This window comes from Varanus komodoensis, unplaced genomic scaffold (assembly GCF_004798865.1).
Source record: "Varanus komodoensis strain SLA01 unplaced genomic scaffold, ASM479886v1 scaffold3, whole genome shotgun sequence".
NCBI classification, from domain to species: domain Eukaryota; kingdom Metazoa; phylum Chordata; class Lepidosauria; order Squamata; family Varanidae; genus Varanus; species Varanus komodoensis.
The window spans coordinates 55,082,492-55,104,274 of record NW_025335761.1 but is presented as its reverse complement, the minus strand read 5'-3'; the positions used below and the strand labels follow the sequence as shown (position 1 = coordinate 55,104,274).

The 21,783-nt window shown below is 44.8% G+C and overlaps 1 protein-coding gene across 2 annotated transcripts in view; it reads right to left on the bottom strand.

Annotated features, from left to right (window-relative positions):
* The window catches only part of KIF26A (kinesin family member 26A), a 31,226-nt gene extending 10,807 nt beyond the window's left edge, over positions 1-20,419 (bottom strand). The window contains exons 1-7 of one of the 2 annotated variants that reach the window (XM_044436958.1): positions 20,112-20,419; positions 15,360-15,453; positions 13,945-14,207; positions 13,508-13,691; positions 12,908-13,067; positions 9,834-9,996; positions 4,946-8,282 (exon numbers count right to left, since the gene is read on the bottom strand). In XM_044436958.1, the coding sequence (XP_044292893.1) occupies positions 4,946-8,282; positions 9,834-9,996; positions 12,908-13,067; positions 13,508-13,691; positions 13,945-14,207; positions 15,360-15,453; positions 20,112-20,312 (4,402 nt within the window). In that variant the 5' untranslated portion in view covers positions 20,313-20,419. Of the gene's footprint in view, positions 1-4,945; positions 8,283-9,833; positions 9,997-12,907; positions 13,068-13,507; positions 13,692-13,944; positions 14,208-14,588; positions 14,595-15,359; positions 15,454-20,111 lie in introns of those variants that run through there. The other variant, XM_044436959.1, reaches the window with a different exon arrangement.
* Between the last annotated feature and the right edge of the window lie 1,364 nt (positions 20,420-21,783).

Genomic DNA, 21,783 nt, shown 5'->3' with positions numbered 1-21,783 from the left:
CGTGGCCCTCAGCAGAAAAATGGATCTGCCATAGGACTGCATTCTTACATATAGAATTCCATATGGGCTTCTTTCGTAGAATTGCATCCTTACATATCATTATCTGAGAGAATGCCCTTATTGCACACAGTGGAGCTTCTTCCCGCATCCGTTTGTTACAGGACTGCATTGTTAGTCTGCAAGCTTAAACACACCGACCTGGGAGAAAGTCCGACTGAACCCACAGAGCTGACTTCATAAGATTGTATTGCTGCTTTTTCTACCAACCCCTAAACTAAAACCTAGAATGACTTCTGAATATATTACAAGTGTCAAAGCGCCAAGCACTCTGAAAAGTAAACTGTAATTTATTGACGGAGGACAATTCCAATTGAGAAAAGGGGACTGTTTGTCATTTTAGAACGAAAGACCTTATAAAGCATTTCCTGGGGCAAAACCAAAGACAAATCCATCAGCCAGTAATACCTTCTCAATATGTGTGCAACTTTACACAGCTGTTAATATTGATTTGCAGGAGAGACTTAAGAGGTTGATGTGCTATGAAAAGAGAACAGCTGTGAAGGCTGAAGCCTGGTCTTTAAATGGATTGGTCACCGAATGAAGAAAATTGGTCAGCAGGACCAGGGAACACACCAGGAGAAGCATTAGCTTGCCCACACACATGTATATGTGTTCTTAAACACAGATATACACATGCATAAATATACATTCTTGGGATATGCAAATCAGCAAAACTGGAGCTCACCAAGGTTCTCTGCTTTCCTTCTGAGCTCCCTCTGACTTGAATCCTGTCAGATCGAGTGCTTTGTTTTTTTCACAAAAAAAGTGGTTTTATTCTGTGCCTGTTTTCATGCATTTTTTCCAAATGTATGCATCCACTATGGGTCCTTCCAGAATGTACACACTCTTCTCCCATTGATTAAAGTATATTGGTGCACATTTTCAAAAGTATCCATTTTTTTCATTCTCACTCTTCAAATCTCAAATTCATTTTAGGGCTCCATGAATTGTGCCGAAAGCTTGGACATCTATGAACTTTGACCACAGGTTACATCTGAGTTCATGTTCAGTCCCAACTGGGTAAACCCCAAACTGAAAGAAATTGTATCATACATTTCTAGCACACAGACACACTCGAAAACTGGATTCCCATATTTTGTTAGGTAGATATTGGTTGCGCTTGATTGATGGATTGCTCTTGATTGTTCAAAATCAATCTGAGTAGGAAAGTCCTTTATACATTTTAAAGAACAGTGATGTTTATTCAGGGACTAGTAAACTACTCACACTAAAGCCAGTGCAGTGTTAGAGTGTTGGACTTGGGTCCCGAGAGATCCAGGATCTAGTCACGACTCAGCCATGGACCAGTCACTCACTCAGCCTAATCTACCTTACAGGGTTGTTGTAAGGATGAAACAGAGCTATGCAAACAGCTTTCAGTTCCTCACAAGAGAAAAAAAGGTGGGATGCCATCATTATCATCATCACGGTCGAAGGGCGAGTCAGGGGAAAAGACTGAGATGTTATTGTTCTCGGTAATGTTGTCCTAATGGTCCTTTTCTCTTAGGAAGCATGCTTGTTCTAAAAGGGTAAGTAACGAGTTGGGGGGAAGTCACATCACCAGGCTGCGTCTCAAGAATCGCTCTGCACGCCAACTGGCCTTGTCCGAACTCAAACTAGATAAGCCCCTCATCATTGTTCTCGCAAGTTGGAGGGCTCAATAGATTGGACAAACTCTTCTGTGAAAAGAAGCCACTTGGAACTGATTACACTAGTGAATCTCCAATCTATTTCTAATTTCAGTTGATTGTCTAAATGTGCTGTAAAACTAATGAAAGCCTTAGGTTTGTAGTTAATTAGCAGCATTAATCACAAAGTTTACTGCATTGTTTTTCCAAATTCTTTTACATCTCTTTAATTTTGACTCGGGGAACTGCCAATCAAAGAACTGCAGAAGGAACCAGTGGAAAGATATTTGCTGCATCAAACAAACCCAGCATCTTAAAGCAGGGACGGGAAAGCACTTTTGCCTGGATGCCCACAATCCTCTATGTCCTGAGCTCACATGGCAGCAGTGAATGAGGCTGAAGCCACAGAGACACTGCACTGCCATGCACCCATCTGCCTGGACAATGTCCATCTATCAAAAGACTCGTCCTCATCCTGCACTCCCTCTTTGCCTCTCCCTCTCACACAGCCATCCACACAGCCCATGCACATCCCCACACACGTATCCATCCGCACACATCAATCCATGCCCCCTCCCTGCATGCATCCATCCACTCAGACCTGACAGATTCCCAGGTTCAGCTCCCCAAGTTCCTGATGGAGCCCAAGATGGCACACAAGCAGCATCCTCCTTCTGCATCAGCTGCAGCAGCCCAAATGGTTGCACTGGGCCCACCAGGAATGGCGCCCCCTGCAACTGCTATCGCGGTCCATCTTCCATGCCAGAAGGTTGCCTTGAAGCAACCTGTGCCCAGCTGTTGCTCTGAATTAGCAGAAGATGTTCCTTCCTGCTAAGCCCAACCAGGCCCACCAGGTTCACAACCTACATTCTGCAAGCATTTAGAGCTTCTGCTTGGCTAGACCTGCTTTGCAAGAGCAGGCTGAGCTCAAGAAGAAATCCATAAACGGACAGACTCTTCCAAACCCTACTCACATTCCCACAGGTGTCCATCTGTGCCACACCCCAATGCATCCAACTGCAAACACATCCACACGCATGTATCCGTTTTCCCCACACACATGCACCTTCATTCTGCCCCCCTCCACCCATGGGCACCCAACCATCCTTTAGCTGTGCTTTGTAATGAACGGAGAAACAGGGAAAATCAAACACTGTGTGGGTTTACAGGCAGGCAAGAAACAGCAGGAACCAGGAAAGGTGATCCTGCAGGGCAATTACCAACTAGAGAAGACTGGGAGAGGCAATTCTGCAGGAAGGGGAAAGAGAGCACAAGCAGCAATAACCACAGTTCTTCTGGTCCTTCCTGTGGAACAAGGTGGCAGTTGCTGTTGGTGGAGGTGGCTTGCAGAGCTGCACAGCTACATGCCAAAAAAAGTCTCAGCCTAGTCTAGGAACAAGCAGAGAAAGCACTGAAGGGACAATTAATGTACCTCCAGGTGGGTGAGAGAGAGGAAGGGATGGGGGGAAAGTAAAGAGAGTATCGTAAAATAGCCCAGCTTGAAAACTGAACTCAATGAGCTCCAGAGAGCTTGGCTGGGCTTAATAGGAAGGAGCATCTTCTGCTAATTCAAGGCAACCGCTGGGCGCTGCTTCAGGAGGCTGTGGGTGGTCACCAAATGGCTCGGAAACTGTAATATCGTAAGGCACTGGGTGCAGAAGGAAGGGACAGGATCAAAATGAGGGTTGGAAAGAGGAGGCTAGAGGCCAGTTTCATTCCATGAGTTTCTGCCCTATTTTTCTGAGCATTTTAAAAAATTCATGAAGGGTTCCTCAATGATCCTTTTGGGTCTTGGATTGGGATGGAGAGTGATAATTGCAGAAGTGACAGTGAAAGTGCCTTTCTTCTAAGTGAATGTGGATGGGATGTGGGCCAACTGTGATATCTTAGGAGCAACAACCGTGTTGCTCCCACACTGCTCTGGTAACATCAGAGTACAAAATCATATTAGGGAGCTAAGAAGATGGGTTCGCCCTGTTCTTAGCACACTTTAACATGGTAAGAGGGCTTGATCGTGCCAGAGAAACTGAAAGCAGTGCTGCCAGAAGCCTAGACTCTCTTACAAGGATGCTATCCTAGCAGGATCACCCAACGCAGACTGGTCAAAGCAGAGACACCAGATTGAGGGCATCTACCCTTTTAAGGGGCAGCAAGGAAACAGATGCATTCAAATCATGGAGGAGGAGATGTTTGCAAATACCCTGGAATGGCAGAAAGATGAACAAGTGGGCCCTAGATTAGATCAATCCAGAGCTTTCCCTGCAAGCAAAAATGACAAAACAGAGGCTGTCATACTTTGGACACATCATGAGAAGGCGAGACTCCCAGGAGAAGACGATTATGCAAGGAAAAGTCAAAGACAGAAGAAAAGGAAGATCAAAGATGAGATGCATGGATTCCATTAAGGAAGCCATGCCTTGAATTTACAAGAGCTGAGCAGGGCTTTCATGGAAAGGACATCTGGAGGGCTTCATCCATAGTCACCGTAAGTCAGAGACGACTTGGTGGCACATAACAACACCTCTTTTAAGCAGTAATGGACACAACAGCAAGTGAGAATGGATTTGTCGAATGGTGATGGGAGCCGGAACTACTCTGCAGTAGCATCATTAGCTAACACCTATTTAGGATCTATAAGGGCAGAATTTATGAAAGGATAGACGTGAAGATTGACATTGTTCATGGAAACATACAGCAGCCTTCCCCAGCCTGGTACGTGTAAATTTGATTAATTGATTATTCAATTATGTTAATGTTACTTTACTACGAGAATGTTCATCCCTATTATCTATCTATATAATACATAGATATATATTGTTATTACTTTTTTACTCATTGCTGTATTGAGTTATTTAACTGACATTTTAATGTAATTATAATTGTAATGTAAGCCACCCAGAGAGACATGGATATAGGTGCAGCATGCAAATGCAACAACTTAATTAATTAATTAAGATGCTTTGGACTTCAACTCCCATGCACCTCCACTAGCATGGGCAGTGGTTAAGAATGCTGGGAGCTGCAGGCCCAAACATCTAGTGGACACCAGACTGGACAAGGCTGCCACACGTGTCAGTTGCTTATCTCTTCAGCAAGAGCACATCTGCTACCTATCCAACGCCATCCAGCATCTTGTGGGCCTCTAGGCCGATGTGCTTTGCACGATCCGTGCGCTCATGGCTTTGACACACTTGCAGAAGAAGCACTTGGCTCTAAGGCACTGGAAATGCTCGCATGAGCATTTCTGTTTGTGTTACCTGTTGACCTTTTCTTTGGGGACTTCAGACTTCTCATGCGCCCTGGGGAGGACATGCCACTTTCACTCATGGAATCGTGAGCCGAAGATGCACTGCCAGTGGCTTCGCTGTCCCGGATCATGCTTTCATAGCCGCTGCTGCCACCGCTGTGGTAAAAAAGCGCCGTCCTGCCCATGGCTGGGGGGAGCTCTCCGCTCAGGACACTGCTGTTGTCACTTCCGTGCCCACTGCTGTACCGCTGGGGCCTTCTCGGGGCAGTGATCTTGCTGTATGGCGATGGCAGCACAAGGACCTGCGACTTCTCATCGCTGAGATTGATTCCACTGTCGTTGCCACTGTCAGAGTCTGTCGAGCCCCGGAAATGGCTCATCTTGCCTGAGCTGCCTGACGCCAGCTCGTTAACACGGCTGTTGGCTGCCCTGATGGCTTGCTTGGTCCCCATGATGGTTCCACGGCCAGGTTTGCTGGTCACACCTTGCACAGACCGCGGAGTGGGCTTCCCGCTCAAAGGGACACTGGAGGTCTTCCCAGCAGACTGAGCTAGCGACTTCACAGAGCTGCTCAGAGACTTGGATCCGCTGGCTGAAAGGCTCCGGTTCTTATTTCCACTGGCCGGAGCCTTCTGGCTTGCAACAGTTTTTGCTTGACTGCTTTTGCATGGTAAAGGTGTGGTGTATGAGGGAGGTGATGTCAGGCCGGAGGAGACAGGAGGAACGCCAAGCCTGGGGACCAGCCGACCATTTCTGCCATTGCTCGTGCCGCCACTGCCATTTTCCCTCATCAGACTGACCTTGGATCCAACAGACGTCAGGCTATCACATCTTTCAAGGGACATGTGGCTCCCATAGCGATGGACAGATTCGCTTTTGGATGTCTTGGCTTTCAAGCTCGAAGTTGCTTTGGGTAATGAATGGTCTCCCTTGAGGTTACATCTGCTACTGAGGTTTTCAGCAGCACATAACCCGGACCTTCCGCGCAAATCGGCCTCATCCTCATTTTTTGCTGTGGCGGCCTTAGTGGGGTCCAGTCCTGCAGCCTTGCCCCATCCATTGGCTAGCCCACCATTTTTCTGCTCAAGACTCGATTTACGGATAGGGGGTGCTGGAGGCACTGTTCCGTTAGGCCTGGGCAGCATGCTGGATTTCTGCTGCATGCTCTTCTTTTTCAGGCTGCTGGTGGCAAAAGCAGCTTCAGGATTTGCCCTGCTTGTACCTTCTGCAGCTGGGCCAGCGTTGTGTGACACAGGGACCACTCCCAGTGTGGTTGCTCCTCTTCTGAGCTGCGGCACTTTTGTAATGGCCTCAGATTTTTTAGCAGCTCCACTGGAAGACTTGCAGGCCATTTCACAACCATCGACAACCCTCTGCAAGCATGCAAGCATTGTCTGAGATTTTGTCGGCCCAAATTGTTGGGCAGGCTTGACGGACTGTTTCTCAGCACTGAGTGTCTGAATGTTTGGAGATGGCAACCGATCTGTGGCATTTGCTTCCGAACCATCATCTGTACGAACCAACCAGGGATCCTCGAACATGACATGTGACTTTGGCAGTTCCTTATAGTTAAGGGTGGTGGTGTTGTGGGTTGAAGTTGAGGTAGTTTTCGTTCTCCGAGGAAGACTGGAGTGTATTGTTTCGATCACTGGTGCATTTTGAGAGTTAGAAGGCCTAACTTTTGCTGGCTGATCAGAGATGCAAAGAACATGTTCTGTCTGAGATGCTTTGGTTAAGTCAGAATTTGGAGGGCTTTTGTTCTCACCTCCTGAAGTTTTCCTTGAATTCATGCTCTCACTCTCCAGCTCGGAAAAGCAAAAGCCGCTGTCATTTAGGGTGGCTTTCAAGGGGACCGGTGCATTAGGAGAACCCAAGTTAAATGGTTCCTCAGATTTGCTACAGCTGTAAGGGGACTCTTCAAGGAAGCCATCACCAGACCGGCCTCCGTCACTCCCAACTGTACATATACTGACTTCACTGAGCCATGAGCTGATGGAGGAACGTCTGCTACTGCTAGAGAATGGATCTTCAGCAAAGGGCACAACAATTTCAATGTTAACGCCAGCAGCACTTGCCTGGGAAGTATAAGCATCAAACTCATCATTTATACTGCTGATGATGCTAACCGGCCGAGAGCCAGATGCAAGGGCCTGCAGAGAGCAGTCGCTGTTAAAGCTGATGATACTGGCAGGCCTTCCGTTGTCCAAGATCCCACTGATGGACAATTCCTCAACCACTGTAAATACAAGTTCATCTTCACCGTTGAGCTCCACCGGCTGCTGCAAAGTCACTGTGGTTGTCAAAATATCCCGGTCAAAGCATTTGCCCCGGAATGAAGAGTGGAACCTATGCAACTCTATGCCATCTCCTGACGGCTCCGCGTTGTTGGTGGCCAAAACCGTGCTTCCTCCAGCGTGAGGTTCAGGCTCACCAGCCACCTGCTCACTCATTCCCACCGGGGGTGTCCGGATGGCACGGCTGTGGTCAAACTTCACGTGTGCCTGCTTGCTCTTCAGCGGGGACTCCTGGTGCTGTGGAGGAGGGGGAGCAGGGCTGGGCAAAGGTCTCTTCACATGCGATGGCTTTTCTTTCACCACCAGTTCAGCAGTAGCTGGACTTGCCTCATGGTCCCTGGGACCATTACATGCGGGTAACTTGTGGGATTCAACCGCTGCCTCTTTCTCCCCATCCGAGTCCACTCTCTTGGCCTCAGGCTTGGTCTGTTGCTTGGTGTGTTCCATCTTTAGTGATGGTATCTTCTTCTCAGGGCCACTGCCATTGCGCTGGAAGTAAAGGTTGTGCCCCTTCTTGGAAGGGCCCGTTTCTGGCAAAAGGCTCTTCTTGAATCCTCCGGGAGGAGACAGAGGTTTTGATTTAGAGTGTCCGTTGTCTGCACTTATTGGGACTGTGCTGCCGGATGCTGCTGCGGGGACCTCCCCACAAGGAAACTTGGCCGGTTCCTCACTTCCGTCAATGCACTCCAACCTCTCCTGCAACTCCGCAAAGGTGTTGCACTTAAAATGATCTTTGTCAGAACTTCTCGCAAGACCGAAGCTGTCTTTACTTCTTTTTTTGTTCAAGGAAGGGATAATGGGGACAAATTCTGGAGGGCCTTCATTATCTGTCAGCTCGCGATCTGACAGTGCTGTGCCATTGGGACCAACATAGATGACGGTGTCACAGGATTGTTCACTACTTGAGGAATAATCCGGCTCGCTGGAAAGATTCAGCACGGGAAGGTCAGGATCTAGAGCTATGGTTCTCGGATGGAACGGCCGCAGGTGAGGCGGTTTTCGTATGTGGCCCTCTTCACATGAGCTTTCTCCTCCAGAGGAACTGGATGCATACTGTCAATGGCAAAAAAACAAAACCCAAAACAAAATAAACCAGCATTTTTAGCATGAAAGGCTAAAGCAAACAGGTTGTTTCCCACCTCCCGTTCCATACCCCAGGTCCTGTTATCTGCTAGAAACAATCCCAGTACAAGATACTTAAGATAAATGTTTAATTAGGAGCAGTCTAGGGAACACTTTCACCCCCTAATTCAGGTTGTTAGCATCCTAGACTCACTTGGAGTGTGGCTGGGAGGTGGCTTCGGGAGATGCTTTTGCCATCCGAGGCATTACATCCTCCAAAGCAGTTTGGACAACTGGAGGCCTGGTGCAGCAGATGCTGAGTGCCTGAGTTGCACTGCAGTCTTAGCACTGGGCCAAAATTATTATGGTTTATTTAATCTCTATACCAGCCCACAGCCAAAGTTCTCTGGGCTGCTTACAACAGTACATAAAAACAATGCCATTACATACAGTGCATGTAGCATAACAGCTTATTGAACGAAACATTAAAAAATTAAAAGCAGCTGAAAACATATAGTGAAGGAAGGCAGGCAGGCAGGCAGATGGATGGATGCCTGGGATGGGTACTCCCCTGAAGCCAGTGGATAACCAAGGATCTCTCTTAAAGTCTCAGCATTAAGGGTCAGCTAACTCTGGTGCTAAAAAGCTGGCAAGGTTGGTGCCAGGTGGCCAAATGAGAACTTTTGACCCAAAGTCTAGGATAAAAATGGAAGTTCCCCAAATCTCTGCCAGGCATGTAGGTTTTCTACTGCCATGGTTTGTTTTGCGGCTACAGTGGTAGCACTACCACTAGCAACTGCCATTTTGTTTTTAATCCATACATCCTCTTCTCACGATGCTACAGCATCATGGAGCACCATGGCGAGGGGACATCTAGGTAAAAAGTCTGGCGGCCTACTGAGAAAAACACTACCACTAAAATTCCCTCACTAACTGTCCAAAATTCCCAGAATGCCCCTCTCCCTGCAGCCTCACCACCTGCCAAAAGGGGTGGCCAAGTTTAAGAGCAGAGGGTGGCATTTCTTGGCCCCTTTATACAGTCCCCAAACACAGAATCATAGAATGACTTGCTTCTGTGCACTGTTTTCACACCAGTGAATTTACAACCAGATTTAATGGGACAATCAAAGTAGGATTCTCCAAACCATCCCTCACTATACTTAAAAAATCATAAAGAGTTCCATTTTGGCAGACAGAAGGCAAGAAAGGTAGAGTCTTTGATTCTAGTAACACTGACCCAGGAGGTATTGCTGCCATGGATCATCCTCCCACCTCAGAAGTGTAAGCATTAGGCACTGTTTCTGATTCAAGAACTGGCTTACTCCACTCACTGTCATGGAATTCTATTTTGCCAACAGGTGTGGGGAGAGTGGCAAGGTGCGACCGCACACACACCGTACTTGTTGGATCTACTAGCACCTGCTTGGCCAGTGTGTGAACAGAATGCTGGATTAGATGGACCTTTGGCCTCATGCAGCAGGTCTCTTCTTATGCTCTTAGGTAAGCAGAATTCTTTCCAAACCATTGCTGTAGTGTACCAACCTTAGATTTCTTCTTCCTCATCCTGTGGATGCGAGAAGCAAGCTGAATAGTCGTAAGACTTTCTGCATAATTTGCTGGGGAATCTGATATGTGAGCTAGCATGGTTGTTCTACAGTTGATGTTCCCAAGTGATTCTCTCAGTAGCATTGTCAATTTGTTGTCCCTATGGAATATAGACAAACAAGGATCTGTCACCATTCACAGTTCTTTCCACAACTTTCTAAGCATGCTGCTTCTCCTGGATTTCAGGCCTATCCAGGTACAATCTTGGGCCCATATGAAACCTGGAGCTGGTCCCATCAAAAAAGTGTATGCAATGGAGTCAAATTCTGCTGAACAGAATCAGCATGTGTTTTAGTTCATTTAGAATATTTTATTCTACAATATTTTAGAAGTATTCTTGCACTAAATGCAACTGGCAACAAGACTTGCCGGTTTTGTTTCCTGCTCTATCCAGCTTCATTCTTTCTATTGGAGATGTGGAAAGAAATCTGTTTGGGGCTGGGAATTGATCAGATTCCCTGGGCTTGGCTCTCCAGAAACTCGTGTGCTTTGGAGTGCTCCAGAGCCCAACTTCCACTGCCAGGTGCACCAGGCAGGGGAGGAGGTTGGTCACCAGGAATGGCACCTGCATTGCTCAACTTAACAGTGAGCCAGAAAACCTTTGGACTGAAACTGGAGACATTAGAGAAGAATGCCAAAAGACAATTCCTGTAGCAACAAGAAAGAAAAAGGCCTGTATGGTTGACAAGAAACACAGTTGAAAAAGACAACCAAGAAGCAAACGGTGGCAGAAACGGGGCCAGAAATCTGAATGCAACCTCTCAGCAACTGTCATGTAAAAATGAAAATACTTTTACAATGGCCATTACGAAGAAATAGACAAGAGCAAAAGAGGAACAGCAAGATACCCCTTCCAGAAGATCCAAGAAATCAAATAGAAATTCATACCTACATTAGCAATGCTAGCAAACAAGTAAGGAACATGCTACCCAATCAGGAGAAAATAAAGGGAAGGTGGAAACAATACACAGAAGAGATAAAAGGATGGCAGACTTCTTTGAAGAGGAATCCCATGAAGAGGAGCCTACAATATTAGAAAGTAAAATGAAAGCTTCTCTGAAAGCACTTGCAAAGAATAAAGAACCTGGAATAGACAGGTTACCAATAGATGTATTCCAAGCTTCAGAAAATGAATCAGTTCAAATCCCATCAAAAACATCTCAACAAATATGCAAAATAAAATAATGGCCCACAGACTGGAAACATTCTATATATATTTCAATCCTCAAGGAAGGAGAGGCAAAAGAGTCCACAAGTATCCCTCTACAAGAACCTCAAAGGCTGTCACAAAGAGGAAGGTCAAGATCTCTTCTGGCTGATGCCAGAGTGGAGGACGCAGAATAGTCAATTCAAGTTGCAACAACCCAGATTCAGGGTGGGCATCAGGAAAAGCTTCCTCACTGTCAGAGCAATTCAGGAGTGGAACCAGGTGCCTAGAGAAGTGGTGGGCTCTCCCACCATTCAAAAGGAAACTGGACAGCTGTCTGAGTAGGATGTGTAATGTGGTGTCCTGCAACAGCAGGGGGTTGGACTCGATGACTTTCATGGCCCCTTTCAACTCTACTATTCTACAATTCTGAGTGCAGCAACCATAGGGCCATTGCCTTAATCTCCCCCACAAACAAAGTGATGCTCAAAGTGCTGCAATGAAGAATGTTGACCTATATGGAGCTGGAAATGCTGGACAACCAAGTTGGATTCTGAAAAGGAAGCAGCGCTAGAGATCAATCTACAAATATGTGTTGGCTACTGGGAGCACCAAGTAATTTAAAAAAAATATCAGTCTGTGCTTTATAGACTACAGCAAAGCCTTTGACTGTGTGGGTCGTGAGAAGCTATGGATGGTCCTGAAAGAAATGGGTGTGTTTCAGCATGTGATTGTCCTGATGCGTAATGTGTATCATGGACAAGAAGCTACAGTTAGAACAGAATATGGAGCACAGGATGGTTTCCCATAGGCAAAGGTGTCAGACAAAGATGTATTTTACCTCCCTATCTGTTCAGTATATGCGCAGAACATATCATTTGGAAAACTGGATTAGAATCAGAGGAAGGAGTGAAAACTGGTAAAAGAAACATCACTAGTTTAAGATATGCAGATGCCTATTATTGGGAAGACCAAATATGATTAAATCCATAAAGGAAGCTTTAAATTTGATAGAGCTGAACAGAGCTGTCATGGATGGGACGTTTTGGAGGGTATTCATTCATAGGGTCACCATAGGTTAAAGACCATTAACAACAACAATACCCAACATGGAGAAGACAATGCTGGATATGCCTGTCAAGGAGCTGTGAAAGATTAAACGGATGGCAACACTAACTCTATCCTAAAAATGGGTGAATACCAACTGAGAGGTGTAAAGGCCAAGCATTCAGAGCCTTGGCTGGAAAAACCTGTTCATTTCCATTTTTGGGGGTTTTTTTAACCTCAAGTTCTTTCCATCCCATTTATGAAGGAATCTGTGAATTCATTTATTTATTTTTCGATTTATATCCTGCCTTTTTCCTACAAAGGGCTCAAGGCAGCTTACATCTCCTCCCACAACAACCCTGTGAGGTAGGTTGGGCTGAGAGTCTGTGGCTGGCCCAAAGTCACCCAGTTGGCTCCATGGCTGAGCAGGGACTAGAACCCAGATTGTCTGAGTCCCAGTCCCACACTCTTAACCACTGCACCACACTGAATCTTGGTAAGTTCTCATTTGAACAACAATGATGCTTTACACAAACTTCTCATTCTTCCAGTGCTAAACAGGATGTGCAAGGTGTGTTTGCTGGCCTTATAAGACATAACTCTCTCAAATAGGAAGCAACCATCTATGCCTTATTCTGATAATAGAGAATTCCTTTTGACCATTTGGAGGAGAACACAACTAAAACTGGAGGTATCATCACATCCAGAAGTCCACCACCTTGAAAGCACCATCTGAATCTGCCTTCAGGTAAGTGATAAGTGACCTGAGAATCCAGTCCAAGCCTTGGGTCTACCTTAGGTAGAATAACTCACTTACTTGTATGGCACATGCTTGGCCCCGTTGATTAAGGCCAGGATGACGCTGCCCAATGCAGACAGAGAAAGGCAGAGGGAACCTCCTCCCTCTCGACTCTTGCTGAGCACCTTCTCACAGCTGCCCAAGTCAATGAGATGTAAACGGCTTCGACCTCCAGACACTGAAAAGCAACAGGAACACAGGCTACACCCTGGTCCAGCTCAACGCAGAACAGCAGAAATACTAAGGCAGCAGAAATTAAATATGGAGGATAGAGACATCAGAAAATAAACGGCATTAGTAAATGATCAGATCATTTGGGCAGTACCCAATGGTGTTGGTCCAGTATCACAAATGATACTGTACTAGTGGTACCAAGCTGTGGGAAATTGTAAGGATAAAATGGAAGGGGGGAGAGAGAGACAGAAAAACGGAGACAGAGACAGAAAGTATGCATGCCACACTGAGTTCCACGGCAGAAGACATTGAAATATGTACTGAGATTCCTTCAATGGATGATCAAAAGGTCATTCAACTCAAAGCTTTCTTTGAGCTTCAATTTTGGTTCTGAAGCAAATTATCATCATGAGAGCAAAGCAAATTTTAGCTAGAGCAACATACTTCCTCCTTTGCCACTCTTCTCCATGCGATATTGATAAATATGGAGGGTAAAGAACATGTGTGAATTCCTCCGATCCTCTTCATCACATTCCGGTTTGCTAGTGCTCCTGGCTGCCAGTGCTGCATCGAGGAAGAAGGCAGCTTTCTCTGCTGTTGGGGCCCTTAATTCACTTTGATTCTGAAGCTGGAATATAAAGAAAACAACAACTAATTAAGACGGGGTGAATGATACCCCCTCTCTGAATAGAGCAAGCCTCAAGGGTGCTAAAGGAAACAAATATGTACACTCTGGGACTGAGGATTAAAAATGAAAAAGCAATTAAAAATATCATCCTTAAGAAATGGTGGAATTGTTGTCAGATAAAAGGGTTTTTAAAAAAAAAATGTCAGCGAGAAAGGAAAAGCCAGGCTTCCAAACCTGCCCTGAGATCTTATACCTGCGTTCCACATATTGGATCCTCTCGCAGATAAACCCCTGGAGATTGCCCGTCTTGCAGACTGCCGGTGGCTACTTCAGCTAACAAATCCTGAAGGTTTTCATCTTTGCCACTGATCTCCACAGCGGAGACTCGAATGGAGAAACGCGTTCCAGTCTTCTCCTTCCGCTCATTGATTAGTTTGAAGAGCCATGAGATCGCACAGGGAACGATACCAAGGCCTTGCGTGGAGTTATCTTTTCCAAACATGGTGTAGGATTTTCCTGAAGGGAACGCAAGAGAAAATTTAACTGGCCCATCAAGAATAACTTTTGCGTGCTGTCCAACATTAAATGGACAGCACACCACTTAAAATAATCATGGGCATTATAGGGATGGGTAAAACATTCACTCTGTTGATGTACTTTTTTAAAGGCCCTATGCAATTTGTATTTCCCAAGTCTTCCACAAGCCAAGACAGAGCTGTTTTCCAAAATCACATTTTTGTGAACTTTCAGATGTTGCTTGCATTGAGAAAAATGGATACCAAAAATGTCACATAGGGAAATGAAGGTGCTTATGCCTCAGCAGACCCAAGGCTGCCCTGTTGCACCCAATTTCAGGGCTTAACATCACAAGAAGCATTGCTATAGGTAGATTCACACCTGTAGACCTTTCTACAGGTATACAGGAATGGACATTCTCATTCCCTACAGATGGAGCTCTCTCCCAGATGCACCAAGGCCCTTCTGCCCCATTCTTGTTGGCTGCCTAAGGTGGGCTGGCATTGCCCTTAAAAATCTGAAGTTTTTCTCCAGCTCTGAAGTAGGGTTTTCCATGGCCACAAACTCCAGTACCCACTCCACTCCCACAAATTTCTCATGGGGCTCTTCCCAACTGGCAGTTTAGGAATGGTCAATAAGCAGATGCCATCTGGCTTGCAGGAATATGACAGAGGGCCTGGAAAATGTTTGAACATGCCCTTCGATTATAGTTAATGCCACACATTTTAACAGACAATGGGAAAGAACAGATGTTTTAAAAGTGGCTTTTATGTATTACATTATTAATCCTTTGGTATTTACTCAATTAATTTCTCCATCTCTGCTAACTTTTTCTTCCCAAAGCCAATTAATTTCTCAAGGCCCTTTGGATCTTTTGAATTTGGTCACACCTGTCCTACAAAAGCCTGTTCCTGAAGAAGCTAATATAGATACATAGCTGCCTTTTACCTTTTTCTCAAATGAATTACAAAAGAGAGAAAGAAACACACAACTTAAGGTCCCAGTGTAGAAATAAAGCAGGAGAAGTTTGCAAAGCTAATTAAAAAGAAATTCTAATCTATTCATATACTCCAGGTTTATTGTTCCAGGAGCTGACAGCATGTAATTACCAGGCTGACATAGTAATTAACTGTAATGAATTTGGGAGCTCACCAAGCTTGACATGGCCAAAGCAAAAGATGCAACCATCTGCACCATTCACGACAGACTGGATGACTTCAGCGACTGTTCCAGAGCATACCTCGGCCTAGAAGACATGCAGAGAGCCACCTTCAGACCATGTATCAGTATGTGCTTTATCATGCCTTTGATACGAAAAGAACAGTTCCAAACACAATGTTTTTGCACATTTCACAGCATTAGTCGTATTATTTTAGTGTCTATATTCCATTTTTCTCTAATAAAAGCTGCTATATAAGTCTGCAATAGTTTCCTATCCCATTATCCTGGCTCCCATGGAGTATCAATTTTATGACCTTGGTAACAAAAGAAATGCTATCCACCGAAGCGTAGGGCTAATATAATATCTCATCCATGCTTTCTCAGTAATAGCGGCAGATTCACTGCAAAGGAGCTCCCCCCAGCTGTTGGATGACGGGAGGAGAGAGAGGAATTCAAGAGCCCCCGATGGAAATTTTGAAAGATTTCTATTTTATCTTCACTTTGGGAACCATATCCATTGGAGAAACAAAATAGAGGAGGTATTTTGGACAATCAACACAAGTGGATGTTTCTGGGCCTCATCTGTGCATGTGAGTTTGGGGGGCAGGGGGGATGCATACAAGAGCACAGCACAATTTCCCCATGGGGAAAATTCACATCTCCCCGCATTCAAAAGAACTCAAACCATAGAGTCTGAACCACAAGTCACTAACACTCGATTGCTCTCTCTTGCATGCCTCATTTCCAGCCAGCTTTTGCTTTTCCTTCAGCACTCAGGGATCTACCAGAACAAGACGCCTCCCAGGCCAAATGAGAGGAGGTCCAAGGTGGTAATTTCTTCATAGCTGCTAAAAAATACAAGGCAATTCCAGATTTTTTTTGTACAGTGTTTCTTTAGTGATAGTTTTTAATAAACCTGTGTGGGAGATGCTTTGTCAAATTATTAAAAATTTAAAGGAAAAAACATAGCATCCTGCAACAGCAAGGGGTTGGACTCGATGGCCTTCATGGCCCCTTCCGACTCTATGATTCTATGACCTAGTCAAGACAAAAGCATCTTAACCGTTTATCCTTGATTAGAGATCCAGGACAGCTTGTACAGCACACCCTCCTTTCTTACCCAAAACTCTTCACCTGAAAAGCTGGGCTTATATCTGTACATTTCTTAAGGCAGAAATGGGCAATGATGTCCTCCACGTGTTTTAAGGACCAGAATGATGTGTTGGTTAGAGTGCAGGACTGGAAATCAGGAGAACTGGGTTCTAGTCCTCACATAACCATGAAGCTTAATGGGTGACTTTGGGCCAGTCACTCACTCTCAGCCTAGCCTACCTCACAGAGTTGTTGTCAGAAGGATAACATGTTGCTGTGTAAGCTGCCTTAGGTTCCTCACAAAAGGAAAAAGGTGGAATGTAAATGCCTATAATACATGTTTTAGTCTACAACTCTCATCAGCTCTAACTGGCACAGTCAATGGTGAAGGATCAGGCCTTTACCCTATTAGTGATCTGTTGGATTGGGTAATGCTTTTATTTTTTTAATTCTGTAATTGTTATGCTTTGTTGTATTTTAATAAAAGAGTCAGTGTAGTGTAAAGGTGAACGTGTTGTGCTGGGATCCAAAAGATCTGGGTTCTAGTCCCCACCTGGCCACAAATGTCACCGGGTGAATTTGGCCCAGTCATGGATGCTCAGCCTAATCTACCTCACAAGGTTGTTGTGAGGATATGTTCAAGAGGAAGATTATATAAGCTGCCTTGTGTCCCCTAAAGGAAAAAGGTGGAATATAAACAGAATACATGGATAAAATATATCGTTTTGTTGTTTATTTCAATAGTTTCTTTTTCTTGTTTATTTCAATTGTTCCTGTAAGTTGCCTTGACTGCCATTTCTGGTAGAAATGAGGGTACAAATCAAATCAGTGGATACAACATGGAAGTTATAGGGCTAAACATCTGATAGACTACAAGATGACCAGATCCCTTCTTGAACACCACCTTCAAACTTTTATTTCAAATCATCTGTTTTATTTACTTATTTTATTAGATTTATAGCCTGCCTTTTTCCTCACAAAGAACTCAAAGCAGCTTATATCATTCTCCTCCTGCTGCACTCAATCTTATCCCCACAACAACAGCCTTGTGAGATAGGTTGGGCTGAGAAGCAGTGTCTGGCCCAAAGTCACCCAGTGGATCCATGGGTGAGCAGGGACTAGATCTCAGATCTCCTGAGAGCCAGGTCCCACGCTCTTAACCACTGCACCACACTGGCTCTCTTTTGACCTGATCCCTGCTTAATGCTAACCAGGTTGCCTCCTCTGCTAACTTTAACCATGGCTAATGTCCAGAATGTTCCTTCAGAAGCAGGGTCTACAATCCAGGTTTAAGCCCTCATTTCAAATTCTGTCTTAAATTGAACACCATGGGGGTTTTCTTCATTTTCTTATAGCATTGTTACTTTAAAACCATAAGCAGGTATAATCCTTAAGGCTGTGGATGAAAGGGAAGGAGGCACTCACACCAGCTAAGAAGGGCAAGAAAACCCACAATTCTCCAGTCAGGGCATCCCTTGTCCCTTAACCACAATTAAAAGATGGAACCTTACAGGGCTGTGGGCTCACAGTTGTTCTTATGAACCATCAAGTCATCTCTGTCCTATGGAGACCCTCCAAAATGTCCTGTCTTTGACAGCCCTGCTCAGCTCTTATAAATCCAAGGCTGTGTCTTCCTTCCCCCCGCATATCATAGGTGGTCTCTCTCTTCTTCTTTGGCAAACTCCCTCTAGGTGTTGAATGGTTAGGGGGTTAACAGGGCTGGTAGACCGCTAGAACAGAAAGGCCTGAGATCAGGTCAGCAGGTTGGATGTAAAAGTGATACTGTAAACAAACACCCCAGAACCAGAAGGAAATCCAGACTCGGCTGTTATGACAGTGAACCTCACAGAATGGCCACAAAAAAATCCCCATAGCCCATCAGAATTTAAATAATAAGCTGACTTGTAAGTGAGCAAGGAGTGAGCAGGAAGCACAAACGAAGTCAGAGAAGGCTGGGTTATTTGGCATTCTTCAATCCATTTTTCTTCCACATGTCAGAAAAATATGCTGAGAGAACCAGCTGAGACAAATTTCTCCTTTAATTTCTGAAATATTCAAGCTGATCAAATATTTCACATTTTGAAAAAAAAGTCAGATTCTGATTCCAAATAAGATTCTGACTCAGCTTTAAAACCATTAGACACCAGATGATCAAATCAAATTAATTGTTCTGTAGGATTTAAATCTCAAATTCAAGACTTTATTTCAAGCTTAGAGGTTTTTTTTCTCTGCTATCTATAACTGCTAAAAAGAAATCTCCACACACATGGTACCTCTGAATGTATAAGGCAAGCCTATTTCTGACCTCACTTCAACCACTCTTTGGTACAATCCCTCCTCTTCCAGTGGTAGCCCATTCAGGCGCCCACATGAAAAACAAAATATCATTTCCCTTTTTATAGTTGATGTGCATTCTCATACCTTCGCCCCTCCTCTCCCCCAGTTCAGGCAAAGTCTACACAGCAAGTAAGCTTTGCAGAACCCATCTTTGCCTGGGTCAGATGTTATGGGAACTATGGTGCGCTTAACCAAGCAGTGACGGAGGAAGGTCCTTGATTTGTCAATGGTTAGTGAACCATCCTATATTCTTGCTGAGATGCAGTGCAGCATGTGTAGAAAGAGCAGGATCTGTCCCTCAGGGAAAGTTCTCTTATATAAAATTAAGCAAAATTAGTTTGTTTCTTCCTCTCTATTTGCTGAACATTTTGGGGTTTTTTTAAATACAAGCAAAGTAAAACTCCAACATTTGAAAGTCTGCAGATGATACATTCCAATGGTTATCAAGGTTCTTTCCTTCTATTAACTTCCTTTATATCTGTTTGTCTATTGAGAAACCCTGGCATCTCCCCTCTGGACTGCAGCCCTGTTTGCAAGATTCTGGAGTACCCTGTGAGTTGGAAGGCAAACATCCAATTCGTCACTGGAAATAGGTAGGTCTGTTGTGACTTCCTGCTACAACCACAAGTATGTAGCACTAACCTAAGCACCTTTACTCAGAAGAAAGTCCCACAAAAGTAATTGGGACTCACTCCCAATTGCACTGTGGCCTGAAAGTGTGCCCTAGGCATATACAATTGCTCGGGAGCGATGCTTTGTCAAATGCTGAAGGGTGGAGAATGGTGAGCAACCTTCTTGCAGGGAATTTTCCATCACTGATCTTCTCAATGAGGCAAGCCTGCATTTCCCAAGCACAATAGGAGGAGTACTGTTCTGTTCTATCGTTATTCAGCAAAATACCAAAGGCCTCTTAGGTGTGAAATACCTCCCAAACCAGAACAGACAACCACACGCCTGCAAATGTTTTGCCAAAACAGAGACCTACACGGGACGCACCATCAGAGCCTCAGTAAACCGCAAGGTGCATATGCAGAGTGTGTGTTACTCTAAATAGCACAAAGAAGTATGGGGGGAATGTATTCACCGAGCAGAATTATCTCCACAGATATCGCTTCTTAATTTCACATCTGGGTTAAATTAAAACAGTGTGAGACCTTGCGAACTGACTATTAATTAGCATGCTTTCCCAGTAATTAAGCCAACTAATTCAAAGGAAAAAAATCTCCCCGAAAAGCTGCAAAGAATTCTCTTGCCGGAATTTAAATACCATGGCAGCCACCCAAATTATTAGCTGCGTGCGCTTGGCTTCAATACCTGAGCAGCATCCTGGGGGTATACTGCATCAAAGGCGAACATCTTTGGGACTGCCACAACTCCTCTTCGGTGACTTGCATTGGAAGGGCCACTTGTAGAAGGGTCATAAAGCGTGATCTGTTTTTTCCGCGGATCTACCTTCAGAAACGACATTGATTCCGATGAATCATGTGTTCCTTGCGACGGGCAGATTCTCACCATGACTTTTACCTAAGAATCATAAAAAATGCAGATCTTAGTCTTTAATCCCAAACTGAAATGAATGCATCACTCACTCACAATTTCTGCCTCCACTTTATATCTCAATAATTTCACCATCTACAGAGGAAGGCACTCTGAGAACAGTCCTCATGGATGAAAGCCTGTGGAATGTTTTCCCCAGTGAGTTCCATTTGGTGCCAACACTGGCATCTTTCCGGCACCAGATTAAGGCTTTCCTCTATTTGCAGGCATTGGACAGCACACAATGGGGTGTTTCAGTTTTTAATCAAGTCTCAGTAGTTCTATTGTTAATTGTTTTTTACTTGATTTTCTATCATTTACAATTCTTGCATGAAGTTTGGATCATATTGTGAACTGCCCAGAGAGCTTTGACTATTGCGTGGTACAGAAATTCAGTGAGTGAGTGAGTGAGTGAGTGAGTGAGTGAGTGAGTGAGTGGCAACTGGCTTTAGACCACTGGCCAGTCCAGGTTAGTCCTGCCTGCTACACCTTCTGACAAAGACTCTCCAGAGGTTCAGGCGGGACCCTTCCCAGGAGATGCCTGGGTCCTTTTGTATGCAAAGCCCCTGCTATTCCAATCACATTTCTCCTAAGGGAACAGAACGTACGGCCAATTCACACATGCACAAGCAATATTTAAAGACTGCATCAAATGACAATGTGCATGAACGAACTGGCCAACGGAAGAACAAAGAATGCTGGTAGAACACTGATATCACCTGAAGCAGATTGCGTTGCAATGGCGTCTTCACATATTCAGCTGCAAATCATTTAAATGTGCGGTGTGAAGTGTAGAAAAAATTAAACAATGCAAATGTAAGTGTGAATGAGCTCACTGTCTTGGTGATATCTGTAATAACTGTTACATTTCCAATTCACCTGCTCTGCAAACCAATCCCTGTCTGTGCAGAAGTGCCCTTATCCCTGCTCCAAAGTGTAGATGGCACCCCCACATAGAGAACAGTTTCCATGCAACCCATGCATATCCCCCTTTGTTCATCATGTCCACAATGTTGTACGATTACACTGCTGGGAAAACATAGCAGAGGTTAAAATATGGTTTAATAGCAGATTAAAATATTAGCATGGAGAAATAATTTTTCTCCTTCTTCCATAATTCTAAAATTAGAGGCTCCCAGTGAAAGTGTCAGGATAGCCAATTCAAGACAAAACTTTAAGACATGCTTCTCCATGCAATTCTCTTATGGAAGTCATGACTGCAAGTGCAGTAGTTGCTTCCCGAAGGCAACTGCTACGCCACTGTTGAAAAGAGGACTGGAAAGGTAGGATGCAGCAGGGCTCTTCTGTGGTGTGAGTGACCCCACTGTGTGGGTCTCCTGCAGCACACGACATTCTGCGCAGGTTGCATGTCCAGTCATCACAGAGCATCAGCTTAGAAAAAGTGCCCACCAGGCCACAAGGACTGGCCCAGATGCCCTTGAAACCAATG